General features: G+C 41.2%; 1 protein-coding gene across 3 annotated transcripts in view; it reads left to right on the top strand.

Moving 5' to 3' along the window:
- Nucleotides 1-12,951, top strand: part of DNAJC13 (DnaJ heat shock protein family (Hsp40) member C13) — a 56,600-nt gene extending 43,649 nt beyond the window's left edge. For all 3 annotated transcript variants that reach the window (XM_075745645.1, XM_075745644.1, XM_075745646.1), the window contains 13 exons: nucleotides 455-632; nucleotides 1,706-1,797; nucleotides 2,149-2,248; nucleotides 2,713-2,787; nucleotides 2,946-3,058; nucleotides 3,466-3,635; nucleotides 4,009-4,051; nucleotides 4,967-5,140; nucleotides 6,396-6,575; nucleotides 6,832-6,972; nucleotides 7,457-7,600; nucleotides 8,426-8,525; nucleotides 12,073-12,951. In XM_075745645.1, coding sequence (XP_075601760.1) covers nucleotides 455-632; nucleotides 1,706-1,797; nucleotides 2,149-2,248; nucleotides 2,713-2,787; nucleotides 2,946-3,058; nucleotides 3,466-3,635; nucleotides 4,009-4,051; nucleotides 4,967-5,140; nucleotides 6,396-6,575; nucleotides 6,832-6,972; nucleotides 7,457-7,600; nucleotides 8,426-8,525; nucleotides 12,073-12,170 — 1,608 coding nt within the window. In that variant the 3' untranslated portion in view covers nucleotides 12,171-12,951. The remainder of the gene's footprint in view (nucleotides 1-454; nucleotides 633-1,705; nucleotides 1,798-2,148; nucleotides 2,249-2,712; nucleotides 2,788-2,945; nucleotides 3,059-3,465; nucleotides 3,636-4,008; nucleotides 4,052-4,966; nucleotides 5,141-6,395; nucleotides 6,576-6,831; nucleotides 6,973-7,456; nucleotides 7,601-8,425; nucleotides 8,526-12,072) is intronic.
- Nucleotides 12,952-13,933: the final 982 nt, after the last annotated feature.

The raw sequence follows: 13,933 nt of genomic DNA, 5'->3' as shown, positions 1-13,933 counted from the left end.
GATCTTACGGAAACTTCCTTCAACATGATCAGCATGTTATGAGATATCTCTCTGTTGGAGCAGAATAAAAAGAACAATGAGTTTGTCATAACATGTCTGCTTTGGATGTCTTAATGCTTTTTCTCCACAAGCTTGCACTGCAGACACTCAGGTTGATTTCAGTAATTCCAGGAGGTAGTGATTCTACCTACTGGCTTTGCTGTCCATCTATATATATCTGGACAAACATACACCTTAAGAGTGCTGTTGAAGTAGTGGCAGCTTTCAAAGGGTATGTTTAGATATAAATAGGGCTAATGTGCTCTAGATATTACAGTGATCATAGTAGAAAAGTATTTCCTGTCTGGAAGAGAGGGATATGTGAAATGTAGGAAAAGTTATTTGGATACAACAGTATTTGCACTAGAAGAAGGTGTATCACACAGCTAAAAGTGCTCTCATCTCTAATTTAAAGCTTCCTAAAGCATTTGCTGCAAGCCTCTTGGATTACATAGGCTCACAAGCACAGTATCTTCATACGCTAATGGCAATAACACAGACTGGGAAAGTAGAGTCCAATCAACACGGAGATCGGTTACGGAGAGTTGAAATGGCCCTGGAGGCTCTGAGAAACGTGATAAAACACAACCCAGGTAGGCTTAAAACTGAACTTCCCTGATAGGCTTTCTTGTGGACAACCTTAAAAAATGCAGATCTCTCTAGTCTTTATCTTCTAATGAGAAGGAAACTTGTTTTGCTGGCTAACAGACTTTAGCACTGTTGATAAGCCATATAGGCTTGCTTTTCTTTTTTCCTGGAGAACATTATCAGTAGATGTATTAAGTTTTGTGTGAAATCCAAGCCTCCTCTATTTTCTTCTCTGAAACACTGGGTTTTAACTCTTAATTCTAGCCTCCTGTTTTCAGGAAGACTTAAACCTCTCAGATGATTCTGTAATCCTTCAAAGAATCTTTAGCTGATTGTCAAACTTCCTTGCATCAAAAAGAACCTCTTTGAGCTGAGTACTGCATGCTAGTAAACACCTGAAAATATGTTGGGGGAGCCTTACTAAAGCAGGAGGAGAAGATGCTCTTGAGAGTGGGCAGCTAATACCAGCAAAGATTTAGGGACAGATATCAGTGTACAGACTGGAAAAGCCCAAGACACACGATTAGGATGTTTTCCTACTGTATTATGCTAGTTCTAAAAGTAACTTGTGTTACTGTCATGGTTTCTGATAATAGCTGGTTAAGCTGTTCGCAGACTGGATTCTCTGTATTTGGCAATTACAAACCCTGAAGGCAGCTGTTGCTGCTACAGGTAGCAACCCTGCTCTGAGCTGGGAAAATCAGAAAGGGCAAGTGTGTTTGAAGACAAGAAGTACTGATGATCAATAATAAATAAACTGAACTTGCTTAGTTGTCTTGTAAGAATGCAGGTAACTAGGTAGTCCAAGAACTAGCTCAGTTACTTGCCTTAGGGGGAGGAAGTATCCTCTCCTTTTGAAATATTGCTGACCTGAGAGTTTGTGGAAGCCAGATTAATAGACAGGACTTCATAATTTTCTAATTCTGTAGCAGGTGCTATCCTGTAGGAGCTGTTATAACTACAGTGGCAGACTATATACAGACATGTAGTCTTTAACACCTCTCTCTAGTGAAATGTGGGCTCGGGATGGCCTTCAGTGAATGCTTTGTCACAGAATAACTTATTTGGTGTCTTGCAGGTTCTGAGTGTGAATGCATAGGTCACTTTAAGTTGATATTCTCCCTTCTGCGTGTTCATGGAGCTGGTCAGGTGCAGCAGTTGGCTCTGGAGGTAAAAAAACCAAACCAACCAACCAAAAAAACCCCAACCCCCCTGTCTGGATGTTCTACATAATCAGCATAAACAAACCTGATTGTGTAGCTGTTGGAGTAGCATCTAAAAAGTATCAGGATTGGAGTTCCAAGATGTCAGTTCTTCCTCAGAGGAACAAGTGATATCTTTTTGCCTGTGACTTTGCTCCTTTCTTCCCTGAGGTGACAAGACAATTTGGTGACAGGAATAAACATTGTAAATATTAGCTATATTGGCCGGTGAGGTGACTGACTTCATCATAAACTGCATTTTCTTGACAGTGTCTTAACAGCTGGAATATAATCAAGTGCTGTTTCTGCTCTTTTACAGGTAGTGAACATAGTAACAAGTAACCAAGAATGTGTTAACAATATTGCTGAGGCAATGGTTCTTGCTAACTTACTGGCACTCCTGCATTCCTTACCTTCAAGTATGTATCATAGAATTATTAGTCTTGCAAGGCAAAGGGTTTCCAACTCAGAAATTAATTAGAATGCAGCTGGCTGAGCTACACTGTGTTTTAGGTTAAAACAGCATTTCAGTGTAGATGATTAAAAAAAAAAGTTCTATGTAATCTGGTTATCTTAGATGTGTGAGCTGAAATATTTGAATTGCAGGTATTTGAATTGTTTGAATTGCATAGTATTTCATTGACTAATTCTTTTAGGGAATTTACGTAATGGGAAGCCTAAATGTGTCATTGATTTGACATTCCTTAACTAACTGAATTTAGCCAGAAATCCCTAAGTTTGAAATTGTGTGTGTACCTCTAGCTCCTTCTCATAAGCTTTATTGCAGTTTTGATACAGGTTTCTGTTAAGATCAGTTTAGTTCATCTCTGATTAGTTTATAGTCCATGTGGCACAAAGTTCTTAGTACTTTCTATTTTGACAGGTCGGCAGCTCGTCCTTGAAACTTTGTATGCTTTGACATCTAGCACAAAAATAATTAAAGAAGCCATGGCAAAAGGTACAGTACAACATTGAAGCAAATGTTTCTGCAACACTGGACTTAAATACAGTGGCCAAATTTTACTCTTCCCTTTAGAACAATCAATGTGGAATCAGTGAATTCATACTAATTGTGACCAGAAAAAGAATTTGACTATTTCCTATCTCTTTGTACAGGTGCTTTGATCTATTTACTAGATATGTTTTGCAACTCAACTCATCCACAGGTCCGAGCCCAAACAGCAGAGCTCTTTGCCAAAATGACTGCAGATAAGCTGGTGGGTCCAAAGGTAAGAACCTTAACAGGTCTTGTTTGGAACTCTTGATATTACCAGCCTCTCTCTAAAGAGGGAACAAAAATACCCTCTTTTGTGACTGAAACATTCATCTGAAGGATTTTTCAAAATGGTTAATTCTTAATCTGTGATCAGACTTGTAGAAGCAGTTGTCTTTATTGTAACTACTATAAGCAGTTTGGTTTCCATTTGCAATGACTTTAACTTTAGATACCTAAATTTCAGACCTGTCATTGGCTATCACTATTTAAAATGATAGCAGTAGTTTATTTTGTGATGTTGTGTTTTAGCAGTTGGCAGTATAGCGCTACAAATAATTGGACTTCCTGGAGTTCTCTATTTTTCTGGCCATTAGTTTGCCGTATGGTATACTAAATGTCAATTCTGTTCATCCTTTCTAGGTTAGGATTACACTAATGAAATTTTTACCTGGAGTCTTCATGGATGCCATGAGGGACAACCCTGAAGCTGCTGTTCATATCTTTGAGGGAACTCATGAAAATCCTGAGTTAATTTGGAATGACAACTCCAGGGAGAGAGTATCAACAACAGTTCGAGAAATGATGCTTGAGTATGTGGAGACCTACTGACTAAGTATTTCCTTGACTGAGATACTTTTAGTGGCAGTAAACCAGAGTTGCTGTAGAAGAGCTGTCAGACAGAGCTCTGCCTGTAAAAAGTAGAATCCTTGCAAGCCAGGCTTCAGTGAAAAGCAACTTGTTCACTGTTTGTATATTGTACTTGTAACTTAGTGATGCAAGTGTGGTTTGTGCACAATCCAGGCATTTGCTCACTGCTATAAGATTTGGGAGGGGCTTACAATGAGCAGAAAATGGGATTTAGAAACTGGAACTACTCCACAATGATGGAGGGAGACTGAGGTGTCAAGTAGGGAAGACGACTGCTTCTTTTACTGCTCGTTAAAACTTACTTTCTTTTTAAAGGCACTTTAAACTTCAGAGGGACAACCCTGACACTAACTGGAAGGTAAAAGTATACTGCTTCTGCTTTGGGTGTGTCCAGGGAGACTGTAAGCCAGCTGACAATATATGCATGTATGTAACTCTGACAGGCTTTCCTCTTAAAGTACCAACAGGAACTCACTGCTGTGCTAACATAACTGTTTTAATGTTGAATTAATGCTTTCATTATTACTTGTACCTTGAAATCACACACTTTATTGGCAATGGTTTTGCCAGTAATACTCTGAATTTTCTGATAGTTCGGGTCGTTCTAAAACTTACCAAAAGTCAGCAACAAAGGAGAATACCAGTTTGCTGGAAAAAGTCCTATCACTTATTACATAGCTGTAGTAAACTTGCTCTTGGTAAATGTTCAGGAACGTTAATAAGCCCCTGAGTCTCAAATGATTGTCTTGAACCTTTCCATCATTATCAGGTCAGTCAGTGAGATGTTTGTCTGTAACATTTTCCAATATCTGTGAAAGGCCAGGCATGACTTCACAACAGTGGTCTAGTTCAACTTAAAACAACTCCTAAACACATGCAGGATGGCTATTTTGATGCAGTTGGAAACTGGAAACTTCCCTAGGTTGATTGGTGAGAAACCTTCCCCTGAAGTGTGCAAGAAAGGAAAGGGCTGCTTTATCAGCCTTGTTGCTGGTACTTCTCTGGAATTTGTGTTTACCACTAGTTGCAGACTCAGTTACTTGTGTTCTTTGAAAGAAAAGTCCACTGTAGTAGTACTACCTGCACTGTTCTTTCTACTCTCACTTCTTAACTTGTATTTCTTCAAGGTGAAGCATTCACTGGTCTTGCACAGCTCCGCTGCAGAGAATAGTTAGTTCAGTGACCCTTACTGCTTAGAGTCATGATGTTAGAGAAGCAAGTACAGCTCTCACAAATACCTTTTGTCAGTAACTCCTACTTTACAATTCAACAGCTGCCTGAAGATTTTGCTGTGGTGTATGGTGAGGCAGAAGGTGAACTTTCAGTGGGAGGAGTCTTCCTAAGGATTTTTATTGCCCAGCCGGCCTGGGTTTTACGGAAACCAAGAGAATTTCTCATTGCACTGTTGGAAAAGTTTACTGAACTACTGGAGAAAAATAACCCCCATGTAAGATGATTTTTCTGATTCTGCTTTTTAAATTTGTTTAGCAGTCCTAAGCTACTATTCTTTTAGTATCTGATTTAGGTTGGATATTAGGAAAAATTTCTCCACCGAAAGGGTTGTCAAGCACTGGAAGAGGCTGCCCAGGGGAGTGGTTGAGTCACCATCCCTGAAGGTATTGAAAAGACCTTTAGATGTTGTGCTCAGGGACATGGTTTAGTGGTGGACTTGGCAGTGTTACGTTAACAGGTGGACTCTATCTTAAAGGTCGTTTCCAACCTAAATGGATCTAGGATTCTCTGATTAACTTCAGTTCTCACACTCTTTTTCTCACACTTTCTTCCCAATGTGAATGATTTATTTTTTTTTGGTTTGCTTTCTGACTCTGTAAAAGCACGTAGATACGTTTAGGCAACTTCTGAACATGAGTCAGAGCTTTTAAAGTCCCTGAAGCCACAGAACTAGCCTCAGTAAGTCTTAGAGGCTTATTTTATGGTAGAGGTGAGGCTTATCAAATGGAGTGTCTCTAATTAGTCCATGACTGACTGATGTGAGAAAATGGCACTTGTTCTACACTGCCTAAAAACTTTCAGGTCTTGACACTCCTAATGTCCTTCTGCAAAACTAACTTCCCACTCTGTTGTAAATTACATGACCTATATGTGATTGCCACCTAACAAGTAGTGTAACGTAGTGGAACTAATGTGTTATAGTTTGAATAGGAGCAATGTTCAAGTCAGTAACTTAATGATTTTACTAAAAACTGAATTTTAAACAGTATTCAGACTCTGGATTAGACTTGCATGGAAGGAACTAACTTGCACATTGAATAAAACAGACATCTTTATTACAGAGATGTGATAGCAGTTGGTATAGGCATGCAGAATACAGTGCTGCTGCACAGGCTGCAGAACCCTTAAGGCATTCAGTGGTCAGCCTAAACATCTGTGCTGTCATGCTTCCACCATGCAAATTAGCACATGTGCTGCTGTGCAGGCAGAGGCTGCAGCAAAACACTGGCTTCTGTAGATATTGGAAACAGCGCTTAAAAATTTCTGTGTGATCTGTGTTCATGGAAACAGCAAATGTCTGCCATTATTCTAAACTTCTTATTTTAACAATTTCAAAGCAAAGTGACATGATAAAAAGCATTAGGGGAAAAAAAATCTATAATGCAGAGCAAGTGAGAAATGTTGTTGTTATGGTGATACATTATGCTTTACTAAGTTACATTTTTCTGTTGATTTTTGGTTTTCTGCAGGGGGAAACTTTAGAAACCATTACCACAGCAACTGTGTGCCTGTTCAGTGCCCAGCCTCAGCTAGCTGATCAAGTTCCTCCGCTTGGTCATCTTCACAAGATAATCCAAGCTATGAATCACAAGAACAACGCCATTCCTAAAAGTGCCATTCGTGTCATGCACATATTGTCTGACAATGAGGTACTGAATCATTTCTGTGCTCAAGGGGAGAAAAAAAGCTGTAACTGGAGTTATTTGTATTGCTTTGTAGTCCTCCTAGAAAGTCCTTATTCTAACTATAAATACTGTGTACCAGATGAGTAGGTACTTACTGCTAGTTAATGGGGAATTGATAGATTAAAGACACGGAGAAATTTATGGTCTTATCTGACTGTATCTGCCATTACTGTCAAGCTTAGCATAAAATACAGTGCTCTGGATGTTTCTGTCTCTGTAGCTTTGTGTTCGAGCAATGGCATCACTAGAGACCATTAGCCCTCTCATGAATGGAATGAAAAAGAGATCGGATATAGTTGGCATAGCCTGTGAAGCACTTAATCGAATGTTTCAGAAGGAACAAAATGACTTAGTAGCCCAAGTAAGTAGTACATTCTCGGTCTGTAAAAATGCGGTATTTTTATATTTGGGTATCTAATCTGCTCAGAGGAATAGAGGTACTGTTCAACTTAAGGGTGCAGGAGGCTTTCCAGAAGCCATCTAACATACTTTTCATCTGGAGAAGTCAGAAGCCAGTCCTTTATCCAAAATGCAGACCCATTCAAGGAGGTTACCTGAACATTGAAGCTTAATGTGTAGGATAGCAGTGGCTTGCGTCTGCTGAGAAAGCATAACATTGGGATGCCAACTAATTCAACTGAGTTTACACCTAGACAGTGCAGAACTGCTGGACAGTATCTGCTTTCTCTTGTATGTATTTATACAACTCAGGACAAATTGATTAGCCTGAACATGCTTAGTAATAGCTGTTGGCACTTCCTGTTCACACTAATACTAGTCATGTAAAACATCTGTATGAGACTTCCTAGTCCATTTTAAGACAACTCATTTGAGTATGTTTGCAGGCTTTGAAAGCAGATTTGGTCCCTTATCTTCTAAAGCTGCTTGAAGGTATCGGTCTTGAGAACCTGGAAAGCCCATCTGCAACAAAAGCTCAGATTGTTAAAACTCTGAAATCCATGTCTCGCAGCCTGCAGTACGGAGAACAGGTAAGTACTGACAAGTCCTTAACTGAGCTTTGCACACTTGGAAGATTAACTCTGAACATGCCTTGTCTTAATCTTATGGCTGTCCTGTGCATTGTTCCACCTAAAACTTTAACATCATGTAACTACAAAATCCTTACAGGTTGGAAAGTCTCCATCCTTTTCTTGTGCAGAAGTCATTGGTTCAATGCATGTGAAGAGCAGTAGTGAAAAAGGCAAATCCCAAGTGCAGAGATGTTCTATAAGCTCATAGGCTTCTACTAAGAATTCTTCAGAACTTGTTAGAAATGTAAATGCTTTTTTGCTTACTGGATAAATACTGTTGTAGACAACTGCAGCAGTGTTGTGGTTGTATATTCAAGTTGGTAAAATTTGTCCCAGTAACTGTGCTGGTTCTTGGTGCCTTTCTCTTACCCTTGTGTTGAAAGCTTTCTCAAAGGGAGGGAAACTGGAGATAGGGCCAACTCGGAGCAAAAAGCTATCTCACCGTAGTATGGGAAAAGTCCTGTTCTGCCTCAATTGTCGGTGCATGGCAAGTGGCTCCTTGCAGGGTGCTTTTCCTTGTCACGTAAGTGAGAAGTGAGGGAGAAAGTCAAGCTACTAAATGACTTTTGAGCCTTCTGCATTATGTGTTCAGCTGCACAATCCAAATGGAAAAAGCGAGTTGCTAGAGTCTCCTTGGAAAGCAGCCTCCTTGTATTGCAGCCTCACTACTCCATGTGATTTGGTAATCTCTCCACAATGGTTTGGGTCTAGAAAATGAGTTTGTTCCCCTAGAACATGACAAATGTCACTTGCTCACTGTGTTAATCTCTTCAAATACTGTAGGTAAATGAAATTCTGTCTCGTTCTTCTGTGTGGAGTGCCTTCAAGGATCAGAAACATGATTTGTTCATTTCTGAGACGCAAACAGCAGGATACCTCACAGGTTGGCAACCCTTTCCTATCTGTGTCCTGGATCATACTGAATTGTTACTTAATAGTCAGACTTGACTCTGGAGATAGTGTTTATCCTCAGGATCTAGTGCCATCATGTGGCGTGAACATTCAATGCTGTACAAGTACAGTAAGTTTTAAAGCATGTATCAAAAGCCAAACACTTTCTTTTTTTGATTGAGAACGTATCTCTGTGGATAGTCTTTGCTGTACCTACCTACAAAATATCAAAGCAACGGAATCTGGACACTGGCAAGTCTTGCAAGTACCTTGTAGTGACAAAGCAGAGATGTAATTGGAGCTAGTGAATGACAGTCACTTTTCAATTTGTCTCGGGATCAATGTCCTTTTAGTTCTAGAGCAAATTGTTTTCCAAGGTTGGGGGGAGGAGGAGTAAACTTCCTTCAAAATCACTTAGACTCTTTCTGTATTCACTGTGCAATGTGAATTATGCTGTTTTAGGGCTAGGCATGGAGCTGTATACTGGAACAGTTTGAACGTTAACAGCTCAACATGTGAGGCCTGTTCCAGTCAGACCCAGTGCCCTGGCAGGGCCCTTGTCTGGTGGGAGTGGCCTCATGCCTGTACTTGGAGCTTGCAGCATATACTCAAACACACCTGTGGTGCACCCTGGGTGGGTCCCCTGCTGGTGCTACCAAGATGCAAAATGGCACCGTGGGGTGCCACCTCAGTCCCATTAGCAGCATAGAGCATTCTGGCTGTGTGTGCTGTGCGCATGCAAATGATAGCAACTGATGCGGACCTCCTTGCTAGTAATCGCAGAATCACAGAATGGTTTGGGTTGGAAGGGACCTTAAAGATAATCTAGTTCCAACCCCCCTGCCATGGGCAGGGACACCCTCACTACACTAGGTTGCCCAAAGCCCCATCCAGCCTGGCCTTGAACGCTTCCAGGGAGGGGGCATCCATAACCTCTCTGGGCAACCTGTTCCAGTGCCTCACCACCCTCACAGTGAAGAATTTCTTCCATGGCACGGTGTGGACATAATCCTAGAACACTCATGTCATAGCAAATCAAATTCTGGTTCTTCCTTCACTCCCATGCAGTGATTGATAGACACATCTTTAATGACTACATTCTGCTGTATCACAGTCCAAAACTTTGCTATCACAGATTACTTGCTATATCTGAAAATATTTTATGTAATGACATTGTAGCAAACTTTATCTAAAGCAACACATGATGTAAACTTCTGACTCCTCAATAGCTATCAGCTGAATGATCGTTTGGTCCTAAAACCTTACCTGGGAGGCCAAACTTTTAAAGTCCTTTGACAAGTCAATATGAACACTTCCAAGTGCTGTGTGGAACTTCCTCATCTATCCCAATACAGGAATTTTGGTAAAGCTTTTGTGCCTAGCTGAATTAATGAGGTATAGTCAGATGGGCATTTAGACAGCAAGGTTTTTCTTGCAAGATAGTAGCATGCATGTTGATAAGATGAAGTAAGAGCCTTTCAAGTCAGGAATTAAACAGTCTAGAAGCAGATGCTTAACACTTTGAGAGTGGGTACATTGCAATACTAGATGTGTTTTTTCCATGCAAGAAAGACTTGGTGCTTTAGCTCTGAACAGGAGTTCTCTGTTTATTGCACCATTTAATGACACTTTGTCAAAGAACACATGATTCAGTTGGCATTTAATTTCTGTGGTATTTCATAAATACTGTAAATTAAAGACATAAAGTAAATGCTGGCTGATTACTGGCTAAGAACTGAAACTAGACCAGACATTGTCAGGCTTGCGACTGGCAATATAGCTATCCCAGTGCCTTAAGGCCTCTGCTGCGTTTAAATTGCCTAGTGTTTAAGTGCTTGCAAATGTAGAATGAAGATGCCGTGCAAATCCAAAATGTAGATGGAAACCAAACTGCAAGCTTATTTTTAACTCTGCCTTATCTTGTATTCTGCCTTATGTCTTGCTTCAAATTGCTTTGCTATTTGCACTTCCCTTGAAACTTCCCTTGCTTATTTCTCTTCCCTCAGGTGTCTCTTCTCCTTCCCTTCTAACTGGCAGCAGTCCCCTTCACCTGAGAAGTGGGCTTTAGATCTGCTGTGCCAGGCAGCTTGCTAACTTCTGTGTAGCTCTCTAAAGCAGGTAGATACCATCTTGCAAAACGCACGCCGCACTTGCTGCGTTCCAAGTAATAGATGCATGTCATAGAACTGTAACAAATGTGTGGTCCCAGACTACGAAACATCTGTAAACTTGCCTTCTTCAAGCACATGGGAGCAGAAAACTAAACTGCGGTGGCTGAGAATTGCTGGTACTACAGATGAACTAGACTGCTGAAGCATGCTAGGAATCAGTCCTCCATAATGGAAAAGTTTGAGGGATGGGAGAATGAGTGGAATTCTTGTACTAGGACATGTAAAAATGGGTCCTGCTCTTGGAGGTGCTGCTGACGGGCTGGCAATGAGAAGTCCCCCCCTGGAGCCAGAGAGCTTTTGTTCCACCAAAGGCACTGCTTGCTTTGCTCTCCTGCTTGCAGTGGTGGTGTGGGCTGTTGGTGAGAAGACAAACCATGCTCTGATCTTCTGGCTCCAGGCAGTGCTGTGAGAAGGGAGGGTGGGGCATGTAAATTTGGGAGAACTTGGTGAGGATGACTTAAGGGAGGGGAATAAATAACCCAGCAGAACCTGCCATGTTGAAGACTAGCAGTGTAAGCTGAAGGTCTAATACCAAGGCAATCAGTGTATTGATGCAGGACCATATTGCAGGTTGGCAGTTTTCTACAATCATTAATTAACCTGATAAGAGTTGCTGTTGAAACACCTCATGCTGCAATATGAGGTTTTATTGCATTTGTTGAAAGTTTGTGTATGACTACATTTTAAACTCCGAGCTTTGAGGGAGAGAGGCTTTGTCTGCAGTGCAAAACTGACCCCCTCCCCCGTAGTAATCGACATAGATTTATTCATGGTGAGGAGTTCTCCGTCTCTGATACAGAGCTTGTTTATCCCAAGAACACTGTTGCTCTTTCTAACTGGAGGCACAAAGAGCTGCCCAGACAAGCACAAGGCAGTTCTGCCTGTTCATGGGGCAACACATTGAGTTTCCTTTAAATACGCAGCTGGGAAAACCTTTGCAACACTGAAACCATAAACATGGAGCATGGTAGTGGAATGTATGCCTGAACTCACCTCCCTTCTGCAGCAGGTCCTCTCCTTAGCAAAGGAGGGCCACCCCCTCTTTACTGCCACTTCAGGGGGGAAGGGGAGATAAATAATGCTGCTGGCTGCAGTTCTGTTGTAACTTATTTGGCACATCAGAATAAAAAAAATGCTGAGCGAGTCTGAGAATGGTCTCCACAGGCTCCTCTGCTTAGTGGCTCAGATGCCTTAATTCCTCATGTTCCAAGATTCCAAAGAATCCAAACCAAAACTCTTAAATGTTCTTGTTGAAGGTGTCTGGTTGACTTGGATGATGCATTTGAGTGTTACCAGAGGGAATAAAGCTGTTTAGTTGCTCTTTTGAATCAAAACTTAATTGGCAATATTCTCTTTTCTTCCTGAAAGGCCCTGGAGTTGCTGGTTACCTTACTGCAGGGACGACATCATCTGTAATGCCCAACGTACCACCCCCGGTAGACAATGAAGTGGGAGATGTCAGCTAAGGACTGGAAATTCTGGTGGAAGAGACAGAAAGGCAGGCTGGCCAGTGATGGGGAACAGCACTTTCCTCCAACGTATTGAAGTGAACTTACTGCCTTTCCAAGTGTTTAATGACAGTGTTATTCCTTTTTCTATGACTGTTTTTTTGTTTGGTTTTTTTTTTAGGAAAAAGTCAGTGATTCTAACTGTCACACTGTAACACAAGAAAGCACTCTGTGGATCAGCTGATATGGGTACACAAGAAATTTTTTTTCTTGTTGTACGTAAGCACATTTTTGTTCCTTTATATTTGTTTACAAGACTGTGAATCAAACTTTCCTAGTTTTTATATTTTATGAATTAGCATGACTGGAGTTGAGCTACAGTCTAGAGGAATTGGGCTAAAATCACTTTGATCTCACTGACACACACCCCCCTCTTGCCAAAAGGGCATCCCTTCTTTTCCCAGTCTGATGTGATCACTCTCATTGAACGTGACTTGCGAAGGGTTTGTCCCTGCACTGGTTCACTGATGCCCTTAATCATTAACATTATCTTCTTCCTGAGATCAAACAGCATTAGACATTTATATGTATAACTGGCTTGACCAAATTGACAGAGCTTCAGCAAAAAAACCCCTTAAAGTTGACATGTTATGTAAGAAATTAGTGTAATTGTGAAATGTTCTATACATTATCCAGTATATAAAAAACTTTCTATATTGAGTGTACATTATACAGATCATTCATATGTACATAAAATTTTAAAAATAAAGGGAATTAAAAGCCTTGTTAATGAGATAAAGGTGGTATTCTTCTTATGTAGCTGTTCCTCAAAGGTGTGAGAAATAAGGGTGGTCAGAGACCTTAATTTGGGTGTGGCTAAACAGGGTTCCTGGACATTCCTGATTGGAAAAACCACATTGTGCAGGTTTTAACAGCCTGGAGCAGAACTCTTAAACCACAGGTAGTGGTGCTGTACTGTGCACTTCAGCCACTTGTTGACCTTCTCAACTTCCTAGGAAGCATTCTTGGCAGGAAGCAAGAGGAAGTGAAGATGGATGGAAATACGAACAATAGTTATTGCTTCCTCAAGAGACATAATTGTGGTTTTAGGTGCAATGAATTGATTTGTGGAAAGCTTCCACTTCTGAAACTGTCCCACCCTGATTGAGTAGCTTTAGCTGGAACACCCTTCAGGTCTCATCCTGAAGACTAAGCCAGGCAGGGTCTCTTCTCTCCAAACTTGAACAAAGTGCTAAGGTGGTTTGTTCATGCAAGAAGTAAACACTACGCTCCTGAAGTTACTTGTTGATCAACTCTGTACAAGTTGAAAAGCAATTGTCCTAACTTCATAGGCGGTAGAACCACCCAGGGTGCAGTATACTGCCATCTGCCTGGTTCTGTTCCTATATGAGCAATTATCCTGTAAGAACTTCTGTTGAAGAGGGCTGTTACAGAGGCAGAGCTGAGGAACTCTCACCTTGGGGAAGTTCTCAAAGCTGTATTGGACATAAATGGCAGAGCCTGTTCTGGTAGCAGAGGAGGCTGTGAACTGCCCTGTGCAAGCTGCTGCTGCTGCTGCTTCCAGCCAAAACTTCAGCTCCTCACAGGGGAAGGTGGCACCTGTGCTTAGATATATTTAAGAAAGGGTGGGAGCAGCTGGGGCTGGCACAGGGGGAGAGGTACGAAAAGGAGAAAAGATGCAAGGGAAGACAAAAGGGGGGCACCTATAAGGGGAAAAAATGTGAAGAGATGCCTTTAGAGAAACAAAGCAGAGGTGTAAG

Source organism: Balearica regulorum, chromosome 2, assembly GCF_011004875.1.
Source record: "Balearica regulorum gibbericeps isolate bBalReg1 chromosome 2, bBalReg1.pri, whole genome shotgun sequence".
NCBI classification, from domain to species: domain Eukaryota; kingdom Metazoa; phylum Chordata; class Aves; order Gruiformes; family Gruidae; genus Balearica; species Balearica regulorum.
Note: the sequence above shows the minus strand (reverse complement) of the source record. Positions and strands in the feature narration are given on the sequence as shown.